General features: G+C 36.6%; 2 protein-coding genes and 1 long non-coding RNA gene across 3 annotated transcripts; all 3 read right to left on the bottom strand.

Annotated features, from left to right (window-relative positions):
- Positions 1-274: 274 nt before the first annotated feature.
- On the bottom strand, positions 275-1062 carry LOC119693395. The gene is made up of 2 exons (XM_038116725.2): positions 774-1062; positions 275-675 (listed from the first exon to the last, which is right to left on the bottom strand). The coding sequence occupies exons 1-2, from the start codon at positions 783-785 to the stop codon at positions 307-309; spliced, it is 381 nt and encodes a 126-aa protein (XP_037972653.1). The 5' UTR covers positions 786-1062; the 3' UTR covers positions 275-306.
- A 4574-nt stretch (positions 1063-5636) lies between these two features.
- On the bottom strand, positions 5637-9675 carry LOC105395450. Its single transcript, XM_048628681.1, has 4 exons — positions 7239-9675; positions 6951-7064; positions 6578-6679; positions 5637-6006 (listed from the first exon to the last, which is right to left on the bottom strand). Coding segments are annotated over exons 1-4 (588 nt in total). The 5' UTR covers positions 7241-9675.
- Positions 9676-9818: 143 nt separating this feature from the next.
- LOC125490147 lies at positions 9819-26681 on the bottom strand. Its single transcript, XR_007267501.1, has 2 exons — positions 26066-26681; positions 9819-11165 (listed from the first exon to the last, which is right to left on the bottom strand). It is a non-coding gene; the product is annotated as an uncharacterized LOC125490147 (long non-coding RNA).
- Between the last annotated feature and the right edge of the window lie 253 nt (positions 26682-26934).

Genomic DNA, 26934 nt, shown 5'->3' with positions numbered 1-26934 from the left:
AGATATAGAAGAACAAGGATGTCCTAATCTTGAAACTCTATGTAAAAAATATGATAAAGATAAAAAATTCAATTGCTTTAACCACAAAAATGTCTGTGCCTTAAAAAATGTGCTTTGTGTTAAGCGATGGTATTACGATAATTTATTAGGTATTTCTACTTTAAGTTAGTTTAATTAATAAAATGACTATGTTTAATAATTAAGTAGGTATTGATTTTTTATGTAATAAATGTTGATAAAATAAAAAAATGCCTTTATTTTTATAAAACCAAACTATATTTATTATCACATACACTTAAAAATAGACTAATAATTATTACACATCTTTTTTGAAATTTTGTTGACAATATTCTCTGCCATGTCCATTACTTCATCTACGGGATCTACAACCACGTATTGAGCACTTAACACTGCATTTTCACTATTTGTGTCCTGACACTCATTTAGATCAAACACTTCTATTTTCACTAAGCGATGACCTCTCTTTACTGCCTTGCTAACCACATATGATTTCAATGTGGATTCTTTTGCAGTCCGTTTTCTCGTAGGTTTGCTCTTCCGCTTCCCGCCGTCTGCAGGACCTGGATTCCGTATTTCCTCGACATCGCTCTCGAGCCCTTCCAACATGTTCTGTGCATAGTAGTAGGGGTCAGTCAGATCAGCCTCATCTAAGATCTATGGACAATAAAAATAATTATTATAATTAAATAAATTATACTTAGGAAGCTGACACTAAGACAAAAACTGTTTTAAAACGTAAAATTAAAACTTACCGAAATAGACATGTTCTCGCCAAAATGGTATTCTCCTTTACTCGATCAAAATAAGCATGAGTCCTATTGTAAAAAATGCTTCACTTAATATACGTATCGGTAAATGAAGCAGTCATTTTCTATCTCTATGAAATCGTATAGGAGTGAGTAGCTTACAACTTAACCAAGTTGTTGTCATTATTTTTTGCTGACTGTTTAAACTGCGGTCATGCCCCCGCGCACGCGCACATTAAGTAACCTACATTAGCGTTCATAAAAAATGCTGACGTTCAACCTAGTCCCGCGCATTCTAATGGTCTCTTATTTTCCTAATGAAAAAAGCAGAGAAATAAAACAGAACTTATAATAATAACTAAAATTTATTCATTATAACATACACATACACTTAATACCTAATTATAATAATAAGTACCTAAAACTAAACTTAACCTAAGGTTCGCTTGCACGATAAAGTTAAACGTACGGTCAGGTGCAGAGAAACCTGACCCCCCGCTCATAGTAACAATGCTTCTGAGGGGGTCAGGTGTCTCTGCCCCTTACTGTACTCGTCATTTGGGTAAACAACATTTAACTTCCTCGTGCAGGCTAGACTTAAAACTATTATTAATTATTTTTCTAAACCATTTATTTCAGCCAACAAGAGCCATAATTTATTAGTAACAATGTTGCTTATTCTATGTTAGTTTCTTACAGCTAATACTTATATCCTATAAAACATTATTAACATATTTAATTATACTTAATGACCTTATTAATAAAAACCTAATCGAACTCTCAAAACTGTTTTGCCTATAGTGCGCGCGGGGCTAGCTGGCCGCGCCCCGCCTCCCCGTCCCACCGTGCACCGCTCACATACCTAAGGCGCGGGCAGCTAGTTCCGCGCGCACTATAATACACTGTTTAATGGAAAGGGACAAAACAATTAGTTGGAGATGGTTTGAAGGATCGATTCGCTTTTTATTAATAAGGTCGTAGGTGTATAAGTTAATGGTCAATTTCAATCTTTTTTTATTTTCCTAATATTGAGGTATGACCCCACGCTATAGTTGATATTTGATTACGATTAATTAAACGTTTGTCATCATTTCTGGATAATGCGACTTTGTTTACGCTTTGAGTGAAAATTTCGTGTTTTATTGATTTAAAAAGAATATTTTTCTTTCGCAGCACTTTACCTTCAAATAAGGTCTGCTCATAATTACTAAAATCTAGATTACGGATAACACTCATTTTTACTCCTTTAGCTTTTTTGATGGTTTTATTCAAAGTTCTGAAGCAATATAGTTTCGATCGCAATCCTACAAACTCCGTGATAATTTTTCCTCCCATCTCATCCTTAAATAGTCCAGGAATCTTTTTGTTTCTCAGAGGAATAAGATATTTATTATTAATATCGTAATTACTCGTATCAAAGTGAGTTAGAAGACGGTATTTCAAATCTTGAAAGAAATTATCTGTCCATAAAAGGTAGATAAAGCTATCTGTGTCAGTGTAGCACAACTCGACTCGTTTTCCGTACATAGGTTTAATGATGGAATAGTGGAAGTCATACATGTGACTTTTTGACAACTCTAGAACGGCGAACCCGATGTAAATAGGTTTATCTAAAACCACTCGCTCAGGTTTCATTTGGATTGCAACCAAATTTTCTGAAAAAATAGATGCACTATGAAAATTTGGTCGGGCAACTAATTTTTCAGCTGATTTGAATTTTTTTGTTTTATTTTGACTGTCGTTCCATTGATTTACTAAATGAACGTTTACTCTTCGTTCAGTGTTTTCAATAGTCTTTCCAAATATACTGTTGTTTAACAGCTTAAAAAAATCTTGTTCGAACGTTGATTGCGCTTGCTGCCTCAGTTGTGTATTAAGTTCAATATATTGTTTTAGATATGCACTTTGACGAAAAGTAATGGCTCTATGAATTTTCCTCAATTTTAAACCGTGTTTTAAGCACGTTTTTAGGTGCACATAGTGAATGACATATCTATATTTATCGTACAAATTTGGTATTAGTTTTGCGCTCTTTCCACCGGGAGCTGTGCACCGATCGGGACAAAATGGAAAATCGTTGTGGTCATCATGTAAATTTTCGGGATAAATAATGTCAACTTCAAGAATGAAACCAAAAGTTGCATTATCGGGAACTGATGCGATGTCTATAGTATCCACCTCTGACTGCTCTAAAAATCTGAAATCCGATAGAGGTAATAATGCTGACATGCTGAAGCCATACAAATTGTTGGCATCAATGTAGATAATGAAAGAGTCGGGCAGTGATGGCTCGTAATCAGGCATGTATTTATTGTTTGCTTTAGCATATCGCTTGGAGCACATACATACACCACCTCGTATTCCATCCTGAATCATACGGACGATTGCCAAATCACTAAGTAACTCTAATCGAACTTTAGTTTTTAAAAGCATCGCGTCAAAAGATAAGCTAGGAGCTGTGAGGTAAAATGCTGGGTCTAATTGGTAATATCGTTTGCATGTCTTGCGGAAATTTTCAAAAATGTCGGCTAATAGCAATACATCGGTTTTTACGTAGAGATCGGTATATTCACCCAAATCATTTATAGAGAAGGTTTCCCATACTGTTTTCGCGTGCTCATAATCTTGATCGGAAATATCTTGATCACTGATTGAATTATAGAAATATGATTTTTGGGGAAGATCTTTCTCTTCATAACGTTCCCACTGTGACATGTAGTCATATGGATAAACGCCTTTGCGAGTAAGTAAATTGAACTCATTCTCAATAGGAAAAAATGATTTTAACAGGGAGAATTCCTCTACTTTCATAGTTTTCGTGAGTTTATCCAAACTAGTACCCAAAAATTTATATGAATCGATAAAACGAAGTTGGATACCTTCATTTTTCGATAGCGGTATATATTTTGTAAAAGAAATATAGTTCTCTTTGGTTTTGGGTATTATTTTTATTGCACCCGGCGCTGCGCCTAGCTCTTTAATAAACAAATGACAATCGTAACCTGATAAATTATGAAAAACTATAGGAACGAAGTTTGGTAATTTAAATTGTAAATTGCAATGACTGTGAGCCGCCCCCCGATAAAGACCTGTGATATGGCAATGATCTCGAACTTTATCGAATAATAAAAGATGATCACAAATATGACAGCGGATAGCAGTTTCAAAACTTTTAAGATTATCTTCTGTAAATATAATTTTTACATTCTTTTTTAAAACAGCATATATTTGCTTTGTGTCTCGATAAAGCCATTCAACAAACTTTGACACGCAGTCTGTACCGCGATAGCTAACATACCGATTATACTTTTCATCCATAGTGCAAACAATATAGTAACCAAATGCTGACGGGACATGTTGTTGCAATGTGCTAGTGCTCGCAATGTTGGGATCGGCTTCACAACCTTGATGACGTTGAAGCATTGTTTCAAAGTCGGCGTAAATAATAAAGGGCATATTTTGTTTTCGTTCATAATTCTTAAATGCAAGAAATGAACCTTGTTTAGGGAGGACTGTTGCAATACCTCCACACAAATGATTTTCTACTTCATTCAATGTGTTGAAAAAAAGGAGACAAGAGTCACAAAAATGTAACTGCTGATGATGTTTTGTTATTTGACTTCTGACCAGGCGGGGAAGATTTTTAATTAAGCAAAAGTGAGATCCCTCATCATTCTCTAGAAACAGTAAATGAACTATATTTTTTGCAGTAGAAGAGTCTGACCTGTACAATGGGCCTATAACAGTTTTCTTACCCTGCAGACCATATATAAAAATAGCTATATCTGGATTATTTTTTTCGAACACTGCAATGTCTGAAAAATTTGTTGGAAATGACATACCCTGTATGTTAAAAATATTACGAAAGTCTGGATAAGACGAAACCCTGTCGGGATGGCTTTTTGAAGGAAATAGAGCAGCTGTAACACACCAAAGAAAACAGTAAGGATCATCATTTTTAATATTGACACACGCTTTTTTGTTTTTTATAAATTTTGGTAATTCTATGAAAGATGACCCACTTAATGGTTGATATTTATTGATGTTGATTTCAAGATGAGAGTTACTCAAAAAGGTCCAGCCGCTATCTTGCTCGGAAAACTCTTCAATCTTTTTTTTCAAAGTGCTTTTAATTTCTGAGAAAAAAGAATCGAAATTGTAATTCATGTGTAGAGTTACGTTTTTCGTTCCAAACGACTTTAGTTCTTGCGAATCGTTTTTGTACATTAGGAAAAATGAGAATAGCTCAACATTTACTTTTATGCAAAAGTGGGTTTTCAATGACTGATTTATTAGAGATTTTATTTTATCATGAATAGACTGAAAAAATGAATCCAATGAACGCTGTGCATCATCATTAGCCTTTATCTTATAAGTCGCAATGCGATTACGGAATGCAGAGGCAAGAATCTCAACATCATCTGACAAGCGATAAGTTACAGCCCTGCTTTTGTGGTCGCTGCTACGCAAGTGCCCTACCCAGCTTTTCGGGTTGATAAGAGTTTTACAAGTAGTACAGTAAGGCATTGTAGCTATAAAATTGAAATTGACCAGAACTTTAAATAAAAATATCTAGTAACGCTGCGTAAATAAAAAAATGAAATTGACCAGAACTTTAAATGAAAATTCTATAAGTGTAACTAACTATGATTAGTAGGTAAAACAAAAAAACCTAATAACTAAAACGAGAAAATATTATTATTTTATATTTATTTTAACGTTATAAAATTTTACTTGAACAAAAAAAACCTAATATTATAGAAACATAAAATATTATTTATTATAATAAATAATAATATTATTATTTGATATAAAAAAATAAACATAAAATATTATTTATTATAATAATATTATTATAATATAATAGTATTATTTTATGTTTATTTTTTCGCCATAAAATGTTGGCTCAGTGTCTTCGAAGAGTGTGTATACACTCTTCATGAATTTTTGTAAGGCCTCCCAGTGAGGCGTGTCTTGATCGGCTTGCAACCGAACAGTCACCAGAGCCTTCTTCCACCTTTCTTGTGAAGTGGTGCTGGCAGCATCGACGGTGTTATACACCTTGAGCTCCACATAAAACTCCCCTTCCGTGGGAGCGGCGCGACGAACGTGACCGCTGGCAACTCGCGTCACGATACTGGAGCCCAGCTGATGCTGCTCTGGGCAGGTTTTCGCGACCTTCTCGGCGTCGCGAATAATTGCGAAGAGATCTCCAGCCGGCTTCTTCTTAGTGGTAGATCTGTGAAAAAGAAATAAAAGATAAGATGACTATTTAACTAAAAAATAAGAATATTATTACTGGTCTGTGTATTTATTTATCTAGTCAGAAAGTAGGTCTACAATAGAGCGAAGTGGTGATGAATCGAGCTAGCAAACGTAACGCATTCACGTGACACAAACAGTTAAGAAACTAACCAAAATTTTACAAATTAACTACAATGGGACCTTTTTGTAATACAGTTAGGTATAGGCTTTGTGCGGATTTAAAATTCTCGCGCTAAATTGTTCAATTAAATTAGTTGTTATTTTATAAAATTATAGTAGGTAATTTATGTATATATTATTTATTTATGTAGATAATATTTCTTTGTAAAAGTGGTTCAATTGCAATTTCCTTAGTAAAATGATGATTAAAGAAATTTCATTCTGAATTTAATGATTTATTATACAGGGTGTTGCAAAAAGGATATGCGAAGCTGAAGTTTGTGACTCAGGGGGTCAAACTAAACTAGAATAGGGAGTTTTGTCAATTAAAGAATTCGTTAAAGTACTTTGTCAGAATATTAAATATGAAAGTATTGATTGCTTACCTAGCCGCTTCCTCGTTGGAACTCGACGCCTTGCGCTTGGAGCCCGCTGGAGACTTCGGCTTCCTGCTCAGCTGCACAGGATATTCTAACTCTGAGTCCGACCTGGAATAAATAAATAAAAAAAATTGGTTTTAATAATGATTAGAAAAGCCTACAGTGGAACGGAAAAAAATATAATTATAATTAAATAACCTAACGAAGCCAAGGTTAAAAACCCTCGATATTAAAACAAATGAGTGTATAAATTAAGTACGGAACCCAAATCGGTTCATCCGTTTAGGATCTAGGAAAGACATACAGACAAGTCAAACTAATTAGTCGTACAGAGGAACACAGAAACATAAGGATGAAAGTTACATTATTGATTGCTTACCTAGCCTCGTTGGAACTCGTCGTAGCCTTGCGCTTGGAGCCTGCTGGAGACTTCTGCTTCTTGCTTAGCTGCACAGGCACTGGCACACCAGGATATTCAAACTCTGAGTCCGACCTGGAAGAATTATTAAAAAAAAAAACAACTTTAGTTTACATAATGATAAGGATTAAGACGTACAGTCTCGGTGAGAAAAACTGACTGTCTCCGAAAGTACAGTTGAATAGAGAAAATAACGACATAAAAATTTAATACAAGAAAAAAATATTAGTTGTAGTTATACTCACTAACATTTCGATATCAGGAACTTGGATACGACGAGAAGCTAGCGACAAGTAGCGAGGTGATCGCAGAGAGTAACACGCACAGAGTAACGAGATGGTACTGAAGACGATTTCGGCACTGAAGAGTTTTAGGGAAATCGTTAAATATACAGGTTTATATATATTTTTTTGTGTTTAAATTTAAGTATCAAGTACTGATTTAAAACAAAAATGAAAATGAGCTTTGTTCGTAGGATTAATTATGTTTATAAATCGGAAGCAAAAACAATAGTTATTACATTTTGGTTTCAAACACCTTAAATTTTTGCACCACCTCCAAAAAGCATATGCCTAACCACTCATGTTGGCCTCCGGCGAGGTCACGGCAGTACGCAATAGCCATAGAGTCAGCATATTTCGGAGACCAATTGATGCGGTCGCGCAACTTGCGTCATTCAGTGAAAACAATAATATCGTATTACTTGTCAGGAAGTTGTGCAATCTGAAGTAAGTGCAGGGCTTAACATAGGTATGAAATGAAAATAGTCCAAGAGCCGTGTATTGTAATTTGGTTGATTCAAATATTTATTGTTTAAATAGCTTGATCGTTTCAAGTTTTTTTTTTGTTTTTTGTGATACCTACTGAAAGCGATCACTATAACGTATGCTTCTACTATAGGTACATATATAAAAATAAAAAATGATTGTATTTATGTATGGCTACTTATAACGTAGATTACGTGGATATAAACATTGATACTTGCATAGGTAACAAGCAAGATACCGAATGAAAAAAGAAAAAAACTTCTAAGTAGTAGTACAACTTTAATAAGTACTAATAATACTAATAATACTTAAGACAAATTATTTGAAGTATTTAAAGATAATATAATTTAGAAGTTTATCGCATATTATTGTAAGAATGTTTTTTTTCTGTCTTGCTCCTGGTCTACTATTTAGGTATGACATAGATAGTAAACCTTTTTTAGGATTAGAACTATAAATGTTTTTATATTTTTTTAAGGATTATTGAAATTCATTACTTATCCATTTTTTTTATACTGATAAGTCATGTAGGTAATATTATCTGAGATTACAAAAAACTGAGAAGTTTTGTCTGCGTCAGGTCTGGGTCACAGATAATTACTTTGAGCAATAAATAAATGAAAACCAAATATAAAGTCAGGAACGAGACAGTACAATTTATACTATTTGGTGTGTGCAGGGTATAATTATGCTTGGAATAAATTAATAATAACTCCTTGAAGTTGCAATTATGAACCACTGATTACTAACCCCTGTCGGTTACCTACACCGCATACATAGTCAGTCATAATACCGTTCTAATCAAAGTGTCAGTGAAGTTGTTATTATGCAGTAAATTAAATTAAAATAATCCTAATAAAGGATACCCAAAGAGGATTTAGTTAAAGTTTCATCATTCTGTAAAATGTTCTGTATTTGCTGTAATAAAAGATATACAGGAGACGTCAATCTGATCACATATTTTTTGCGGGAACATAAGGTGTTCTCAGTGTTTCTACTACTAGGCATGAAATATAATACAGGTAAAAATACGAGTATTTCTTAGTTTTGCCAATAAAATAACTCATTGTAAATTTTGTGTCACTCTAACGAGTTTGCAAATTAAATTTGGGGTGTTGAATCTTTCTTACAATGGGAGACGTTAATCTGACCACAAAATTGAATTGAGACGAACTGTAATTTTTTGTGTCACTGTTAACATGAGAGACCAACACGAGACGTCAATCTGATCGCAAAGATATTTGTGGTGTTGAATCTTTCTAACAGTGGGAGACGTCAATCTGATCGCAAAATATTATAAAGTCGAAAATTCTATGTTTTGTGTCATTGTCTGAAAAATCATCACGAGAAGTCAAACTGACACCAGATTTATTTGTAAGACTGAAACATGTTAGAGTGGGAGACGCCAATCTGGTCACGAAATATAATGTAATTGGACAAAATATAAATAATACAAGTATACTTTACCCTAAAAAATATTTTATGTCATCGAAGAAGCGAAAAAGACATCTCAATAATACCGTGAATAATAATATGTGCTGTTGTATCTTTAATTATGGTTATTCAATCTATCTTTTTGATATACAAGAGTCGGTATAACTTGGGAATCCTTTAACTAATGTTATGGTGTGTTGTGCTTAAATGTTTTTGCTCGTTGGTTTTTTTGGTGAGTACCTAGCATTTAACCTGTTTTTTTATTTCTTTGTAAAACCATATCATCGTTGTTTAAGTGCAAGTAATTTTCGTTCATCGGTTGGACCAAGACGGTTACACTCCGATATTATTGGGTGTTCTATTACACCTTGCATTCGATTGGGCGAACGACGAGACGCGCCGCCGTCGGCGCGGTGAGAAGTGAGCTCAAACGAATGCAAGGTGGAATAGAATGCCCAATAATATCCTACTGTTGTCATTTGTTTTATTATAGCGTGTATAGAACAATGAAAGTCAACTAATACGATGCTATAATTATTATGTTGAGACTTAACTGCCTTATTTGAGTATATATGTAAGTAGGTATTTTAAATGTTAAGGTGCTGCATAAGTAAGTAAAACGAAATTATTAAAATCCAGAGAGACATTGTTTTATTTCTCTATTATTATATACTTTTTATCAACATCATACATTCTCATACACACAGATTTGATTCCTTACAACATACAACTGTACAAGTTATTGCGGATACATACATTGCTTCATTAATTAATTAGTTTACCGTATAAAAGGAGTGGCAGGAAACTTTACAAATCTATTTTAAAATAAAAGCAAAAAGAAATGAAGATCAAAACACTCTTTTATAAACTTAGTCCACTGCGTTGTATCAGTTATAATAAAATTACATAAATGCTGAATTGGAATCATAGGTAATTCGGAAAATATATAAAAAACACGATAAATAAGCACCAAAAAACAGATTCAGTATATTGTAATATATTTATTTCTATACAATTTTACTTCACACCAACATTGCACATAATGGAGTTTATAATTACGTTTTATCTTAGGTTTCAATTTATGTAATTGCTTTTTACACCAATTAAGAGGTAGTTTTGATAGAGAGATATCAAATTCCGAAGAAATATTGCTATTATACAATATACATTATTAAAGTACCTATGTAGTATACAGTTATAGCGAATCAAAACTCAAACTTTGTAGAAAACAGACAGTCAGAGAAACAAAACATTACAAAACGTATAAAACACTGTATGCCTCTTTAATCTTACCTACACATTTACAATAATAATAATAATAAAAACTTTTATTTACAATATTTTAAATATTCTTTTAAACCTACACATTTTTACAGAGGAACTAAACGAAAATCAACTACGAACTCTACTGACCCCAACTACTTAAAGAATCACTGTTTGTCCGTCGCGCACGCCTCACTCAGGTTGAGCAGACTGTCCACCGTCAGAGTCTTCTTGTGCTCGTCCGGCTCGGCGGGCCGGGGCGGGTAGAACGCGGAGACAGGGTCGAACAGGTCCTGGCGGTACTCGTGCACCTCGCTGGACGACGTGACCGCATCCTCCGCCGGTTCCCGCCCCAGCCCGAGCCGCCCGCCCGGCGCGTAGGGCGGGAGGCCGTAGGGCGTGGATCAGGCCGACGCTAGGTGGCGCCACATCGTGTGTCACATGGTCGCCATGTACGGCCAGGAGAACGAGCTCCCTGACAGTAGCATATCCCTGATGAGTGTCTCTATCGGGGTCTTCCCGACGAGGCGTACGAAGAACAGCTGCTCGATGACTTGTGAGCTGACGGTGCGGAGGGAGGGGAGACGCAACAGGAGCTTGCCGAAGCGCGTGGGCTGGTTGGGGTACTGGTTCCGGCAATACTCCTCGAGGGCACACTGCGACTTTTCTTGGAGGCTCTCGATCTGAGGCACGTCGGACAGCCCGCACGCGTCTGTGGGGAGAGAGGTATGGTAAGCAAAAGTAGTACATCATCTAATAAAATTGTACTCAAAGATTAAAGAGCATGCTGCAAAAGTGGTAGTAAGCGAATTAATTAATTATGAATTTCAAAAGTCGTAGAGTAATTATGAAGTATTTCAGAATGACCCCTTTCGGCTTACTATACAACTTTTGCCACACTGTGTTTTTGTAACAAACTTTGTTTTTATGGGAATAAGTTTATAGGTAAGGAACGGTTTTTGTTTTTAACCTTATCATCCATAAAATAAATATTCGGTTCATATTCCTTTGTTCTCCTTAAATGGTGCGAGAGTAAATATTATAACAGTTAATGTCTACTGAAACACCTGAACCACAGAACACGGAAAACATTAAGCGAGGTTAATGTAAAAAATAAAAGTTATGCCTCGAGAAAAGGTTCATGAAAGAAAACTTATCGTGACGAGATTATTCTTTACGAGGATTATTGAGACGACCAATTAATCCAATTAAAATAACAATTAATTGGCAGCTACCATCTTTGTTAATCTAGCAATTATTTTGAAATGTGCAAGTTCTTCATAATTTAAGTTTCGTTTCAGTACAATAATTGACGATAAATATGCCTGATCATATTTACAATCAGCAGTAGATGAATGATATCGTGCTAATACAAAATTAAAAATAAATACCTACCAAGTTTCACGTTTCAGTTATTCATGGCTACTTCATGAACGTCGAAAATACTTATAAAATAAAAGATTATAAGGCAGTATCAATAAGAAACTCTCTAACAGTGAATCTAATCCTTTCCGGTGCATTACAGCAGTCCTTACCCTCGAAATATAAAAACGTAGACGCACAATAAATAACCCGCAAACAACCAAGATATTCCTAATGCGATTAGGAAGCCCTCAGTACAGTCGAATTACTGTACTTTGTCCTTTAAATTAACAAAATATACCCTTCATGTCATGATTTTGAAAAAAATACCGATATTTTTTTTTTTCTGAAAAATAAACTAGTAGTTTAGACGTTGGTACCTAAGTAGTACGAAAATCTTAAGTTTATATTCTTTAAAGTATTTTTTTTTACTATCTGAGGTAACATATTATAGTGTCATTGGCACTATATTGAATTATGTTTTTTTTTGAAATAAACAATTAATATAGAAATAAGACCGGCCTAATCCTGCATTTCTTAAAACTACTGAAGGGCCACGCTAGGTTGCTTGCCCTGTACTTCTCCGGTACATTTTGTCCCGTGGGTCGGTCCACTCGGCAGTGTCAGTAATTTTTATTGTTGGAAGAAATGACGCAGTAAACAAAAATATATTATTATGAGTTTATGACATTATGACTATTATGACACTACGCAGATGGAGTCTGGCGTTTTTCTACTGGACTCTAGATGGTATGTTTCCGTAGTGATAATATAATATGTTATGACGATAACAGGAAATTATTGTCTCTAATAACAACTCTAACGAGGATTGACATGTGAGAGATTTTGGAGCCAAATTATTGTAGTATTGTGTAAATAAAACATGTTAATATGACACAAATACCCACGATAAGATACATTTCAGTACCTACAATTATAATATTTATATTTCATATTAGCCGAGTAGCACATCTAAGAACTGAACATTTTCGCAAGTTAACAAAATACCTATGTACATAATCCTGAAATTTCCATATGAAGCAATATATTTTTACACGGCCCTGAGCAACTTTCACTAATTCCGACATCCAATTTCCTTCCCAACTTTTTATAACTAAAAAACATATTGTTATATTTATATTAACGTTATTTTTCCAACAACACTAGACAAAGTAAACTAGAGCTGGGTGTCGCCGCCGTCTCGGATGACGCAACGGGCAAGTAATTGCGTTCACTTGAGCAGTAATTGTTGAAGCAAGGCTGGTTAATTGATGACATCTGCTGCGCCAGAGTACTGAGGCGGAGTGGGAGATGGGGACAGATATAGGTTACCGGAGAAAGATAGGTAAATACAGGGTGTTAGCAAAGAGTAAGCCGAAAGGGAGCGGCACAGTCATTCTGAACTTATGGGATATTTTCAGAAGTCATAGAAGATAATTTGGCCAGAATGGGGTGTCACATTTTCAGCCTACTATGTCATCTTTGCAACACCCTGTATTTCTCTGTACACTGCACGCTAATGAGGATGTGTCTTTTCTTGCTTTCGTGTTTGTTGTATTTGCAAATTAATAAAAACATTGAAGGAAGGAGTTAAGTAAGACGGAATTAATCTATTAAAAGATGCGTGTCCCAACTATCTGCTCACATGGCCAGGAATGTTATCTGTTTTGGTTTTGTGAAGGTCAAAATCATTGCGTCAATTTAGGTGGTTGGTTTTTCAATCGGTTAGTATTCAACGTTTAAGAGAAATATAAATTACTGTGTAAAGTTCGACCACTTATACTGTACCAATCAAAAGTTCAACGTTAGGGTATAAATGTTAGAAATTCTTTCATATGTATAATTCTCAACTGCCTCACATTATTTCGTATAAACTGATCTCCTCCGTGGCCCGGTCCTCATTACAACTGATACGACTCTGATTTAAAGGGTCAAATCTGTTGACACCCACCATCAATACTATTTAAACCAACTAACAGTTTCAATATAAATCGTTCTATTAATAAAATGATTCATTTTCGTGAATGAAACAGTGTTTGGATAATATTCTAAGTGAATCTGAACTGATATTTTTGGTTATGTAACTTAGTATAATACTTGTGTATCGTGTTAAGAATCAAAATCCACAGTGCTAACCCATATGGGTCAATAATTCATCTATCAAAATTAAAATTTCTAGCATAGTTCTTTAAACTTTTACGTGTAGGTTTACAAATTATCATCAACAGTATGTGACTTCTTAAGTCACTCATCGGGGTCAGACCAATTAAACAATATAACATTGTTATTGCGTTCAGAGCCCGGGTCAATTGCTGTGGGCCCGACCGGGCGCACCCGCTGATCTCTGCTCGGGGTATGTTTGTGCTACACCTTTTGATTTGACCATCGAACTCATTATCATGGGCCGACTGCGCTGGTCCAAGTTGAAATAGCACCGATTTTTGTGATAGAATGTTGGTAACGTGATTTTTCTTGAAGGTTGTAATCATACCTATCTGTGGTTTAGTAAGTTATTAATTATTAACATACCTATACGACCGTATACAGAGATTACAAAGGGTTTGTAGAATTTCGTATATAGCCCAGAAATTATAAAATTTCCACCTTTTCACTGACTCAAAGATTCGATTGTCTTCTGTTTCGTGGTAAATACCTAAGTACCTACTTGTAGCGTTTTTTAGTTAATTACTATTGTCCCGGAGCTATTCTGTAAGCAGTAGCCCATTACACTTTTCACCCAACTAAAAGCTACTTCAATAAGTTAATCCTCGAATGATCGACGCCACCGTGACAAAAGACGATCAACGCGGTCGATTAAATAATCGAGTGGAAGGGTGAATCGAGAGATCGAGTTGATTCGAGTAACCCGCATTACTCGCCGCTCATCATTCATATGAAAATAAAATAATTGTTACGTATAAAACGTGAAGATGCGGGTTAATGTTTGAGTGTTCTTTTGTTGGATAAATGACCCAAACATAGTGAAGGATAAGCAAGTAGGTGTATCTTAATCTAAATAGGTTTTAAGATAGACACGTTAAGTCAAGTTAACCATTCCCAAAAAGAGGAACTTAACTATTATGAAGATAAGTACAAAACTTACTTACTTTCAGAAACTATATTAAGATTTACGAGAATTACTTTTACCCGTATCCATAGATTTTCTAACATTGTAAAAATAACTTTAGCTCAATATCTAAAGCAAATACAGATTGAAAAATCACAAAGACGCCATAAAAACTCCCAACCTCAAGAAGGCGTTAACACAACATTTCTTGTAGGCGGCAGATGTTTACCTTTGTACAGGGTGATGCGCAAACAACTGGTGAATTAACAAGAATGCCCTATTATACCCGTGACATTAGGCCTCTACCAACTTATTGCTACCATCACCATAGATTTTATGTAACGGTATTACGGCTGATTTTGCAGTGACTATAATGAAATGTATTGGGTGACTACGGACAATGAGTACGGAACTATTATGGCCTTTTATAAATGCGACCGAATCTTATTATAACTGACGCGGATGCAAAAGTCCAAAAAGTTTTTTTTCTGACAAGCTAGCTAGGGGATTTTATCTGAATATTTTTATCCATTAATGTACTACGGTTGCAAGAAACTATGTTTGTTAAACTGTTTGTCTAGAGTCTGGAGTAGAGCATTCCTTGCTTTCATGGACAATCTATGTAGATATTCTATAAACGCATAATAGTACTTACGATGTAAGTAATTCATAAATCACAAACACATTCCGTAAATCCCATTACATGGCCTGATTCTATCGTGACTTCAACAAAGGCGTCTTTACAAACGCTAAATAATCTTCTAAGGAGATCGGAAATGGCGAAACAAATTTAGCACCCACAAAAGGGCTGGTGTTTGTGCGTTCAGATACGGATCGGGACGAACCCTCGCGCTTATCGAGATTCGAGATGTTTATTTATTACTCGATAAGAACACCCTGTAAATTCGATTTTGCTATTCGGGAAATGAGGATGGGTTATTATTTACCGTTGTGCTGAAGGAATTATTAAATTGTATTAATTTGTAATTTTTCGGTAAGTACGATAAAGGCGTTTTATGACGCGTGCCAAAGTTGAAAAATGCATCGCCCCCTTTTTTTTACAAAATAACGAAAACGTATAAATTCCAATATTTTACACAAAGGCTGAATAGGCGCAAATTGTATTGAATGTAGCAAACACGTGTCATTAGAAAAAAAAGAACGGCCATCAAATAATGGCATTAAACGGCGCGAAAAGGAGAAAAAGGTGACAATCGCATTGTCAGATTGAAATTTTAAATAAACACATTGGAGTGGGCGTTATTTGTAAATACGATTTTCTGTTTGTACAAACGTTTTTGCTAAACGCCGGCTGGACCCCGCTGGGGAATGACGCATTTGGTTTTATAATTTGTACAATGGACAGATTTAACAGTTAAAATTGAATTACTTTGAAATATTTTGTGTTATATTACCGTTTTTCGTCTAGAATCGTTCTATTCTAGGTGAAAAGCGGTAAAACTATCTAACAAACCCTAGGTACGACATGAAAACCGACCTAACAAAAGAGTAAAACATTCCGAATTCAAAATTGAGAAGACACTAAAGGTGCACACACACTGCGCTACGCGGCTATCGCTGCCATCGCGCGACATAAAGCACGCAGCAGGCGGCGCTACCGGCACTCACGGCCTTACGTGGCGCGGAATCTTACAGACCATCTTGTACTTTATGACGTGTTTGAACATCTAAACCAAAGAAAGCTAATAAATAGCACAATTTACCACCGAGTGTTATGGCGACTTTTATTGTTAGTAGCGACACCGGTCTCACTAGACATTTACATTCCACGCATACATAATTTTTATTTTATATGAATTTTAGCCTGCGTGGAATTCCACCTAGTTTTTGAATTCTTTCGTCCAAATTCGTGTTTCTAATCTAATTTTGGACAAAAAGGTGTAAACAATGCGCATTCCAGAACGGGCCATTGTCAGCGAGTCGCACTGACACAGGACACACAGACCGAGTGTCAGAGTGTCAGAGTGTCACAGATAATGACGGGGTCCGAGAGTTCACGACGCGCTTATAATGGGGCGTCAGGTGTCGCCGCACAAATGTATCAGATGCTGGTTCCGAGCTTTTAATTTCAGTGAAAGGATTTTTGTGATTAATTTTTGCATTCTGCATTAACTGGAGTTACGTATCTGTATGATTTAATGGCTCTACGACGGTGAAGCAATAACTTTTGCTTTCTACAAGTTGAAAGATCGATGCCGTCATGTACCCATAACTTTATCGATTAGCGCATCCCATGCACGTGTGTACTCAAATTAAAAGGCTAGTAGTAGTCTTGTCTCTGAGTTTGCGTTTGCATTCCGCAGCGGCCCGGCGCGGCGTCGTGGCCGTATGATAACCGTAATGACGTCGTAAAGTCTCGGATAGCACAGATAGAGAGAGCTGCGAATACGTCTGGGGGTCACTCTATATGACGAAAAACTAAGTTTCGGAGCGAGCCACGACTCTACCTCGTATTAAACGTTGCACGACAGTTCTCGTTCGGTCGTTTTTCGCCAGTATAGAGTAACCCCCTGGAACGCGGAAGATATACGGCCGCGACCGCTAACGACGGAGTAAATCACCTGTTAGCAGCTTAAGTTCTGGGTCGGACGCTGAAAGGTCAATTCGGAGAGCGTTTTATGTGTGACTGTTCTGCTCCTCACACGATGTAGCAAAAATTTTAACTAAGGGTACTGTAGGAATGGAATATGCACTATATGAAGAAGGTTACATAATTAAAATTATAACGAAAGATAATTACTGAATTACCTTTGGTACCTAGCATGTTAACGCCGATTTAGGTAACACGTTTACGTTCATAATAAAGAATTAAAAAACAATGTTTTTGGCCAATTTTTACAACGATTTTAAGACAAGCAAATAAGAAATAGAGCTGTGATATACTAGAAATGCGTTTTCAAATGAAATAACCAAACCGCTCGCTGTGGCGCGTAAAAAACGCTTCACAGCTCCCGCTGAAAATGTTAACGCGTTAATCCGTATAAAAGGCTAATCTCCATAAGAGTGCATTTTTAGCCCGTATCAGTTAATTATTTCACCATATCGAGCTGGGCGTCTGTCTCATTTGAATAACAAAGAGGTGACCGGCGGCCGGTGAAAAAGTCCCGGCGGAAAACGTTTTTACCCGCTGAGGGTTTGACGTTTGTGAGCAGAGGCTGAAAGGCGAGGAGATAAACAATAACATTTCGGTTAATGAAATCATATTTGTTAACTCCGCGAGGTTGCATAATATTGTAAATTTTGTAAGTATTCAAAAATGGCATATCACTCCTGGACGTTACAGGGTAAACCACCCCTAAGCTGTTCTGTTTTGACACGTAATCTTACCCTCGTAACGTTTTAATAAAAATACCTCAAAAGGAAAAGCACTATTACACGCTTGATCTACATACGCCCGCAGCACTTTTTTGATGAATGAAAATATCAGGAACCCAAGCATTGATTGATGAGTGACTGCGTAAGGGGTGTTTTAAATCCCATATATTGACGACTCCAACATGACCGCGTAAAAGGTAAATAAGGCTCGGTATTCAATTATTCACCCTGTTTTACATACACGGTAGCGACACTATTGAACGGCACTTATGCTTTCAATCTGTTCACAAAGGGCCGATCTTTGCACTCTGACATTTCGCGGTTTAATCACGTACTAGACGTTGTAGATGGCGCTCGCGTCTCTTCAGCGAGATCGGCGCTCTCTTGACACCGACAATACCTCTTGACAAAGTCACTTCGGTCGGATATCGGTGAGAGGGCTCGTCGTATCGCCCGTTGTTTTGCCACGTGCAGCCGACAAATACGATCGATAAAATTGCCAATAAAAAAAAAACTATCTACAGTCAAACTATAAAGTCCTGACATCAAAGAGTGCGATTTTGCTAAGACTTTTTATGATCATCAGTTTTTTACTTACTTTTAGTTACTTTTACACACATTTTAAAAATAAAATACAGATTGACTATAGAATTTTAACGGAATTGTCCTATAATAAATATAACAGATCGATTAAATACTATCTTAAACAATTAGTTAGGATCCACTACCGTTTTCACGACTTTATAGTAGTACTTTAGGTACTGTCGCATAAAAGTGCTTACGGTAGGCGCAAAGGTCACAGTTGGTGCATGAATGTGGTATGAGGTACAGTCGTGGGTAGTTTGAACGGTGTGTTTTATTTAGATTTGGCTTGACTACGCGACTGTATCTACACGGAACGGGAGGACGTGTACTGTCCGAGTTGGAAACTAATGTGTTTGTAGGGTTGCCAGCTGAAGTCATTGCTTTTGTTACTAGGTAGTGTATAATTGTTATTGTTTCAGTTAATTTTATGCATTAAGAAGTAGGTCGGTAGACTTAGTATGCAGCAATACATATTGCCCTACCCCATTGAACGCAATACCGGTGCATTCAAATAGGTCATACTATGCAGTAGCGCTACTGACATGTTAAGGGGTTTGTATTTAATTGATTATAAAACCTATGTACTTACATTTTGTGTCCATTTGACAAAAAAAATAAATTAAAGAAACATTAACAATTTACTCTAATTCAAATAATGTACTTACAAATACACAAAAGACAACCGATTGTTTCAATTTACGACAAAAATATCACAAAAATGTGAGGTGGCACCCCTGCGCCGCTGTCATGTACAAATAAAGCGCGTCTACCCGCAACTCCGGCCGAATGGAGTGAAAAAATCTCAGTTCAAAAAGCCACGGCTACTCGAATGCGAAGTCATGAGCTTTTGTAGCCTTTGTGTGCGCGACTCACTTTTTTTTCTATGCGACCACGACAGTGTTTTGTCTTGTTTGATGTCGCAGTTTTGTGTGAGCCGTGCTAGCTGGCAGTTTTTAGCTTTTTAGTGCGCGAACGTTTTGGTTGGACCTGCTTTCTGTTTTTGAAAAAAGTTTTGTGAGGAACTAAATAGGTCTGATAAAAAAAACGTAAGAGAGTGCGTATTCTGATCATTACAATCGTTTAATGCCTAAGCATAATAGAGATGCTACAAAGATTTACGAGATAATATTTGGCCTCTAGAAAGGCAACAAATAAACGAGTCAAATTACAATAGCTGGCTTCAGATACTTTCATCTGTAAGGCGATATTGTATCACAGTGATGTTTTATCAATGAGTAGATCATTGCTATGTGGGCCGCGAACAATGCAAATACCATGCCCGAGGGTCCAAAAAACCAAAGTCTTTTGTTCGGCGCGTGTCGAAATATGACACTTTTGCTAGCGACCGCACCCTCATTAGGGTTGCCAGTTAATTAATACCTTACCACACATAATAAAACCATTTTCGATCATCATTGTACTTTTTTAATAAACACGAAAATTAATAAATGTGTAATTTCATGCGGAACTAATCGATTGGTGCGGGGACGGCTTTCGCACAGATATTAGGAAAATTTAGTAATAGAATCGCGGTGGCATGAAAAAAGTTAAAATGGCGGACACCCCCAGCTTTCAATCGAGGGTGTTGGCGGCGCATCAGCACTTTTGCACCAATAAACTTTGCCGGCGAAAACACAATTTGATGGTGGCTTAACACGCTCAGTTTAGCGGGATTAACAATATTACCTACCTTGATTCAAGCAGAAATTGGCATTATACTATACTCAAGTCGTAATCGTATTTAAATGATTGTAAACAAACATAAAAAAGGTTTTTCAAGGTGCAGTTATTCTGTCCTTATAATATTTGAGTTATTTTGCTTTTAATAAGAATGAGCACCTTAAAAGACTCAAAGTCATAAATTGCAAACATTGTAATGCCGCCAAATCAAATAGGACACTAAATCAATGATAGTTCTATTTGAAGTTCATCTTTTACATTTGTCAACACTTTTTATGTTTACAATCATTTAAATACGATCACGGCTCGAGTATAAGCAAGTCACAAAGATTTTTTTACATTTTAACATTAAATAAAGATTCAATATAATTATCTATTATATTCTTAAAATTCAAACCGCTTTTTTAATTTACGGAAGAGCAGCTTTATAATCAGCCAGTAATTTTAATGAACAAACCGCCCAAAACCATAAAGATCCCGATCACATTTAATTTAACCTTCCGCGACAGAACTAAGACAATGGAACAACGACTGCGATTCACGAGCAACCCATCCAAAAACGTTTAGCAACTGTAAACCTTATCGCCATCGCAGTAAGACCTACATGACACATGAGAGGGACCATTGGATTCTTTAAGAAATCCTGCATCCCAACATCAAAACACAGAGAATCAAACCTTATTGCGAAGCTTTAAGGTGGTTAGGTCATGAAGTGGAAAGGTTAGTATGATAGTATTAGGTATCTATCTAGATGCAGGTCCGTAATCCCATAGTGCCTAGTCTAGATGTAAGTCGTGCGAGCAATACCCATTGTGCTTATTTCGGGCTGCTTAGCTAAACTGCTATGCAATTGAGATTGTAGCGGGGTCATAAGAGAAGCCTCAGGATCGTCAGATAGTTTTTAACTAATTGATGATAGAATGCAATTAGCTATACTGCTTATCTGTCACTTCTGGTCCAGAAGTGATGAAAACCCTTCAGGCAAAGAATCCAGAAGTTCTGGATTCTTTGCCTGAAGGGTTTTCATATACCTATAGGTACTCATAAAATACAACTGAAGTTCCAAAAATAATCAAAATACATATTATTTCCTATGCGTGCGATCGGTTTACGCCAATACCGAGCAATCGATAAAATCCTTAAATAAAAAAAGATTTGTATTGATTACCATCTACCCTGATATATAAATAGCATAAATAGTGTCTGGCCAAGCTACACTGAACACAGAGTGTCATGCCTCCCCCGCCTAGCACTAGAAGATCATTGGTTCACGAAGACGTTGCTTAAACCAACTTTTCACCCGCTACCGCTAACACGCCCCCGCTGTGTCCCTAGCCTTATCTCCTCCAGGGCCCAGTTAATTGTTTTTAATTCGCGTCCACAACTCGCATTGTACGTGTTTTAATTACAGCCACCAACTAGCTAATGGGCATCTCGTCGTGAGCCGGTGACGATCACGACTCGGACCGCTTTAGTTAGGTAATTGTGCTGGCTGGAGAGAAAGATTTTGAATTTGGAATTTGGAATTCGAATTATGAGTTTTGGTTTGTTTGTTTGTTTCGGGCAAATTACAAATGCATGATTAGATAGTACCGTAGTCGTTTGCTTACTTTGGTAGTGAATTTTATATTGTTATGTAAATATACGCGCGTATTTAGTAGAGTTATAGGCGTTAGCTCTATGAAATAGAGGCTCCTGTAAGATTAATATTAAATTTATCTTCAGGTAAACTCACTTTAAAAAACCTTTAAATCCTAAGATTTGCTCCAATTACTAATCAATCAACAATAGAATCCTTTTTAACGCTGACTCCTATTTCTACCGAACAAAAACGACTTCAGAGAAAAGCCTTCGCTCGGCGCCTATATTCTACACTACAGCAGTGGGTAAAAGTCTGAGGATGTCGCCCTCATTTGGTTAATTCGAGTCCCGATCCTCAATTACGGGGACAAAACGAGAACTCCGCCGGACACCGAACCCCGTATCACGAAGTTCGCTTAACTTTTAATTTGTTGCCAGTTTGAAAATAGCCCGTGTGTTGTGGGTTTTTCCATCAAAGGATGATAAATTGTAGCCGTGATTAATGCTAATTATGATAATTTAATAACAAGTTAATTAAATAGTTTTTCATTTTAAGATGAAATAATTAACCCATTTAAAAACGATACATTAAATAAGTTTTACTCAGGACATTATATCCTTTTAATACTAAAAATAATACTCTTAAAACATTGCGCAACAAATCGTAAAAACTACAAAATGCCACTACTCAAAGTCAACCCTAAAATACAACCCCTCATTTTGCGTGTTTGCGGCGGCGGCGGCGGCGGCGGCGCGGCGGTGCGGTCGCATCTTGTGGTAGACGCGATTTTTGACAACCCTCGAGTTAACCGCGCACGGCACACATGACAGGATAATCTCGGGATTACAAGGATTCTGCAGATTAATTTGTTTGGCTTATTGGGTTCCGCGGAATTCTATTCGGATTATTTGAAAGCATGTGCAGATATTATGGTTATTTACTGAAAAATATGAGGTTTTTATAGGATTATAAAGTCCTGAAATAAATCACTTTGGTTTTTATGCGTGGTATGATGCAGTGATAATAATTCATAACAATGTTAAGTAAGCACTTATGTAGAATTATCACAACATAAAAATTACAAAAAAAAGTAAAAAAATATAATACCTACGATTCGTTTTCGAACATTGCGATCGTGTGCAACACCGTGTATCTTTTTTATTCCGCATTCCCTAGGGGTGTGAATAATCGTATCTGCACACGTCACTGGAGCCTCAAGTAGATTTGACACCCCTACACTCTGACCACTAATCAGTGATTTAAATCACAACGGCAACCCTCGGAATGATTCGATTTTCAAAATGATTGAAATTATACTTTTTATTTTCGATTCGACATTCGGTAATTATATGCTGCCAGTGGCCGTGGCATTGTGGAGAAAATATTAAATGGGGGAGTTGTAACATATCGCCACAACAAAAACTACTAAACCGATGGTTTATTTTTAATATTTTTTAACACGTGTCAAAAAGTTGACGCGGGTCCGTACGAACAGTAGGTAATGACTACCTTTTAGGCCAGCTTTTATTGGGAATGAAAAGTGTGATTATTTCGATTGTTTAGTGGCAAGAAGCGTGTGATTATCTTGTAACTGCGCGGTGATTGCAGGCGGGCGTAGATGTCGCTATTGCGCGGAGGGTCACTACAGAAATCGAACTCATAAGCTTAGGAAAAACAAAAACTGCCGCGCTAACCACGACTCTATCTAGTTGCATTATGTGTAAGAGTTGCATGACAACTCTCATTCGTGCGTGACTTCTATAGTGACCCCTCAGGCGCGTGGCTGCTGTCAGACGAACAAAGAGTATTATAACACCTACAATTTGCATCATTGCATAGTAGCACTGTAGTATTATGGTTTTGTTTTGGTTTAGCGACTTTTTATGCGTTATTTATGCAGTTCACATTGGTGAAAGCCGGATTTGGCTACAGTGCAATTTTAAGGGAACTCCTTCCGATTACATAGTATTGAGTAGGCTACGTAATACTGAACACAAGTAATCTAAAAAAGTACTTAACTAAAAACATCTTATATTTTTCATTCCATGAGCATTTCATTTAATACCTACTAAAATTTTAGTACTAATACCACAAATAAAGACCATAAACCCTACAGCACACTTAACATGCAGTAGCCAATGACAACACGTCGGCGTATAGGTGACAGATCGCCGGTCAATATTGACCGTTCCGTGTCCGTAACGAGCCGTATCAGAGCTCATGCATATGCATACAACCCGTGTATGCGCGCTCCACGGCTTTACCCGCGAATAATCTTCTTTAACGTTGTAGGGTTACATATTTTTAGTAAACGTTACAGGGTTACATAAAAAAGAATGCTTATATGAATGGTATTATGAATGTGTTTTTAAATTTTTTGAGAATTTTACAGATACTTAAGTTTCACGGCTGATATTATAAATGGTTTCTAGCTAGATAGAAAAATGTGTACATTTCTGATACCCCGCAAAATAAGGCTACACAAAAACAGTCTTTTACAACTGAGATCCGCTATTTTAACCAGTATCACGGTAATAGATCCTTAACAGTCGAAGCTTACAAACTCGAACGACATCAGTAACGATCGTCTTAGCATAATTCCGTCTAGCTGTGACGTCACGCGATTGTCAACCCCTCACTGAGAGGGTAATGTTTTAATTCGGGAAACTTGTTACGCGGTGATTCGGTTATCTCTAGAACGTTCGCGGGGATGACGTCATTATTCACACCGGTCGTGTTTTGTGATGGCGTAGTTTATAGGATTATTGGGCCACAAATTGCGTTGCTGGCGCAAAGTGGCTGCAAATTTGGGGGACGCTCACCTGAAGTTTTGCGGGTTTTAACATTAGTTTGAGTTGCTTTTAGTTTTGAAACAGCTAATCAATTGTGAATAAATACCGCAGCCGTAATGAAGGATTCAAATAACATCAGTTTAGAAAGAGTTTTTAATTGACAAGTTGGAACAAAAAGCAATTAAAGATTTATTCAAAGCTAACATCGAAGATTTAACCCTAAAATGATGAGTCTATTTTTGCATGGTTGATCTAACCCTACAGTGGCCAGTGGGGCGCAGCAGACCGCAGTGGGCCGTGTCATGCCTCGGTGTGAGTGGACGACGTGTTTGTTCATTAGCGGAGCAGCGGAGATGTATGTGTCAAACATTGCATGTGTCGTCATCATTTGCGTAATTTTACTCATACATATTGCAAATTAAATGATAAGTTTACATGGATTGTTTATGAGTGGGATGGGATTCGGTAAATACCTAATGCCAGTACCAATTGTCTATGAAATAAAAAAGGCAGATATAAACATAATACACAGCAATAGATTGCTAAGTTACCGATATCACGAAGCGCAAAGTCTACATCTATTCAAATAATATCGTATTCAATATTTAATCAAAGCGTCCAAAGATGAAAAGCCCGCTCTCATCCGCGTTTAATTAGAATATTGGAGGAGCAAATACACATCACACACTACTAAAATAATTACGGGCGGCCACCGTCCCCTGACATTTGGCCAGCGGGGTCCCCGAAGGGCCCACCGCGTCTTTTTATCGGCGGGGACCCTAAATTTCTATTTGCATATCTGCGCCCTCATAAATCTCGGTTTCACTTATTAGTCAGTCGTCTCGTCCGCGCGCACTGGGAGGGTTAGACAAGACAAGGTTTCATGTCGACTTTTGATAGGTTATGAACAAGCTTGGTAGATAAAAAGTTTACTCATTATATTTTTGAGTAGTTATTAGTATTGCTACCTATTTTTATATACCTATTTTTATTGGAACTATTTAAATTAAATGGAAGTAATGCTGACAGATACAAAATAAATATTGTTCAAAATGAATCATGTTCAATAAATATTGTTCTACTTCTAATCTACTCTACAAATATAACAATCATATCTTACTAGACTACTTCTAATTTTAAACTACCAAAAAGTGACATAACATAATCTGTAAATAAAATAATGATGATATAAAAATGTGAATACTTACATGTCGATGATGGTCTGGCAGGCCCCAAGTCTCCATTTTGTTAGTGACAGTGCGGTGGTGTTATTACGGGTTAACCTGCTACTACTGGTGATAGATACTCAGAAAGAAAATGTGGTTAGTGTTGTGAATTAATTGTATTTTCATTTCCAAATGAACCACCACCAAGAGTCTAGATCTAGACTAACCATCACCTTTTTATTCTATGTACACTCACGGGCAATGAAAAGGTTCCACTGACAAAAACACCTAATTACTCTTTAACGGAAAATGCTGGCTTAATGACGCCTTCTACAACATTGAAGTACATTTAACAGAGCATCAGGATATTACCAACTAAAAACGATAATATTTTGTTCAAATTTGAAATTAAATGTTTGAAAAAATTGGGGTCGTTTGGTGTCGACATTTTGTGAGTGGAACATTTCCATTGCCCGTGAGTGTATTTTAGTAAACAGAAATAGGTCATGCAAACATGCAGTACACAAAAATACATAAGATGAGCCTCAAGTATACCATCGGTAGGTATAGGTATCCTAGTAGGAATATTTAGGAAGATATTTAGATAACTGTAGTATGCACAACGCTTGAAATATGTAAGTACCATTTACTATGTATGAATTCGCTGTCCAACCACCACCACTCACCACCACACATTTATAATGAATACTACTATCAGTCGACAAAAGCATCCTTAACCAAACTCCTGAGAATGAAGTCTCGTGTTACCGACTCATTAGCAAAACATGGCTGGTCCCAGAAAATCCTCGCCTCAAGAATCTTAGATGCAACAATTAATCTCATGGCTTTAATTGTACACCACTCTGTGAGCGCTCATCGCATATCGAACGATCAACCCGCCCCTTACACCG

Source organism: Plutella xylostella, chromosome 21 (assembly GCF_932276165.1).
Source record: "Plutella xylostella chromosome 21, ilPluXylo3.1, whole genome shotgun sequence".
NCBI classification, from domain to species: domain Eukaryota; kingdom Metazoa; phylum Arthropoda; class Insecta; order Lepidoptera; family Plutellidae; genus Plutella; species Plutella xylostella.
Note: the sequence above shows the minus strand (reverse complement) of the source record. Positions and strands in the feature narration are given on the sequence as shown.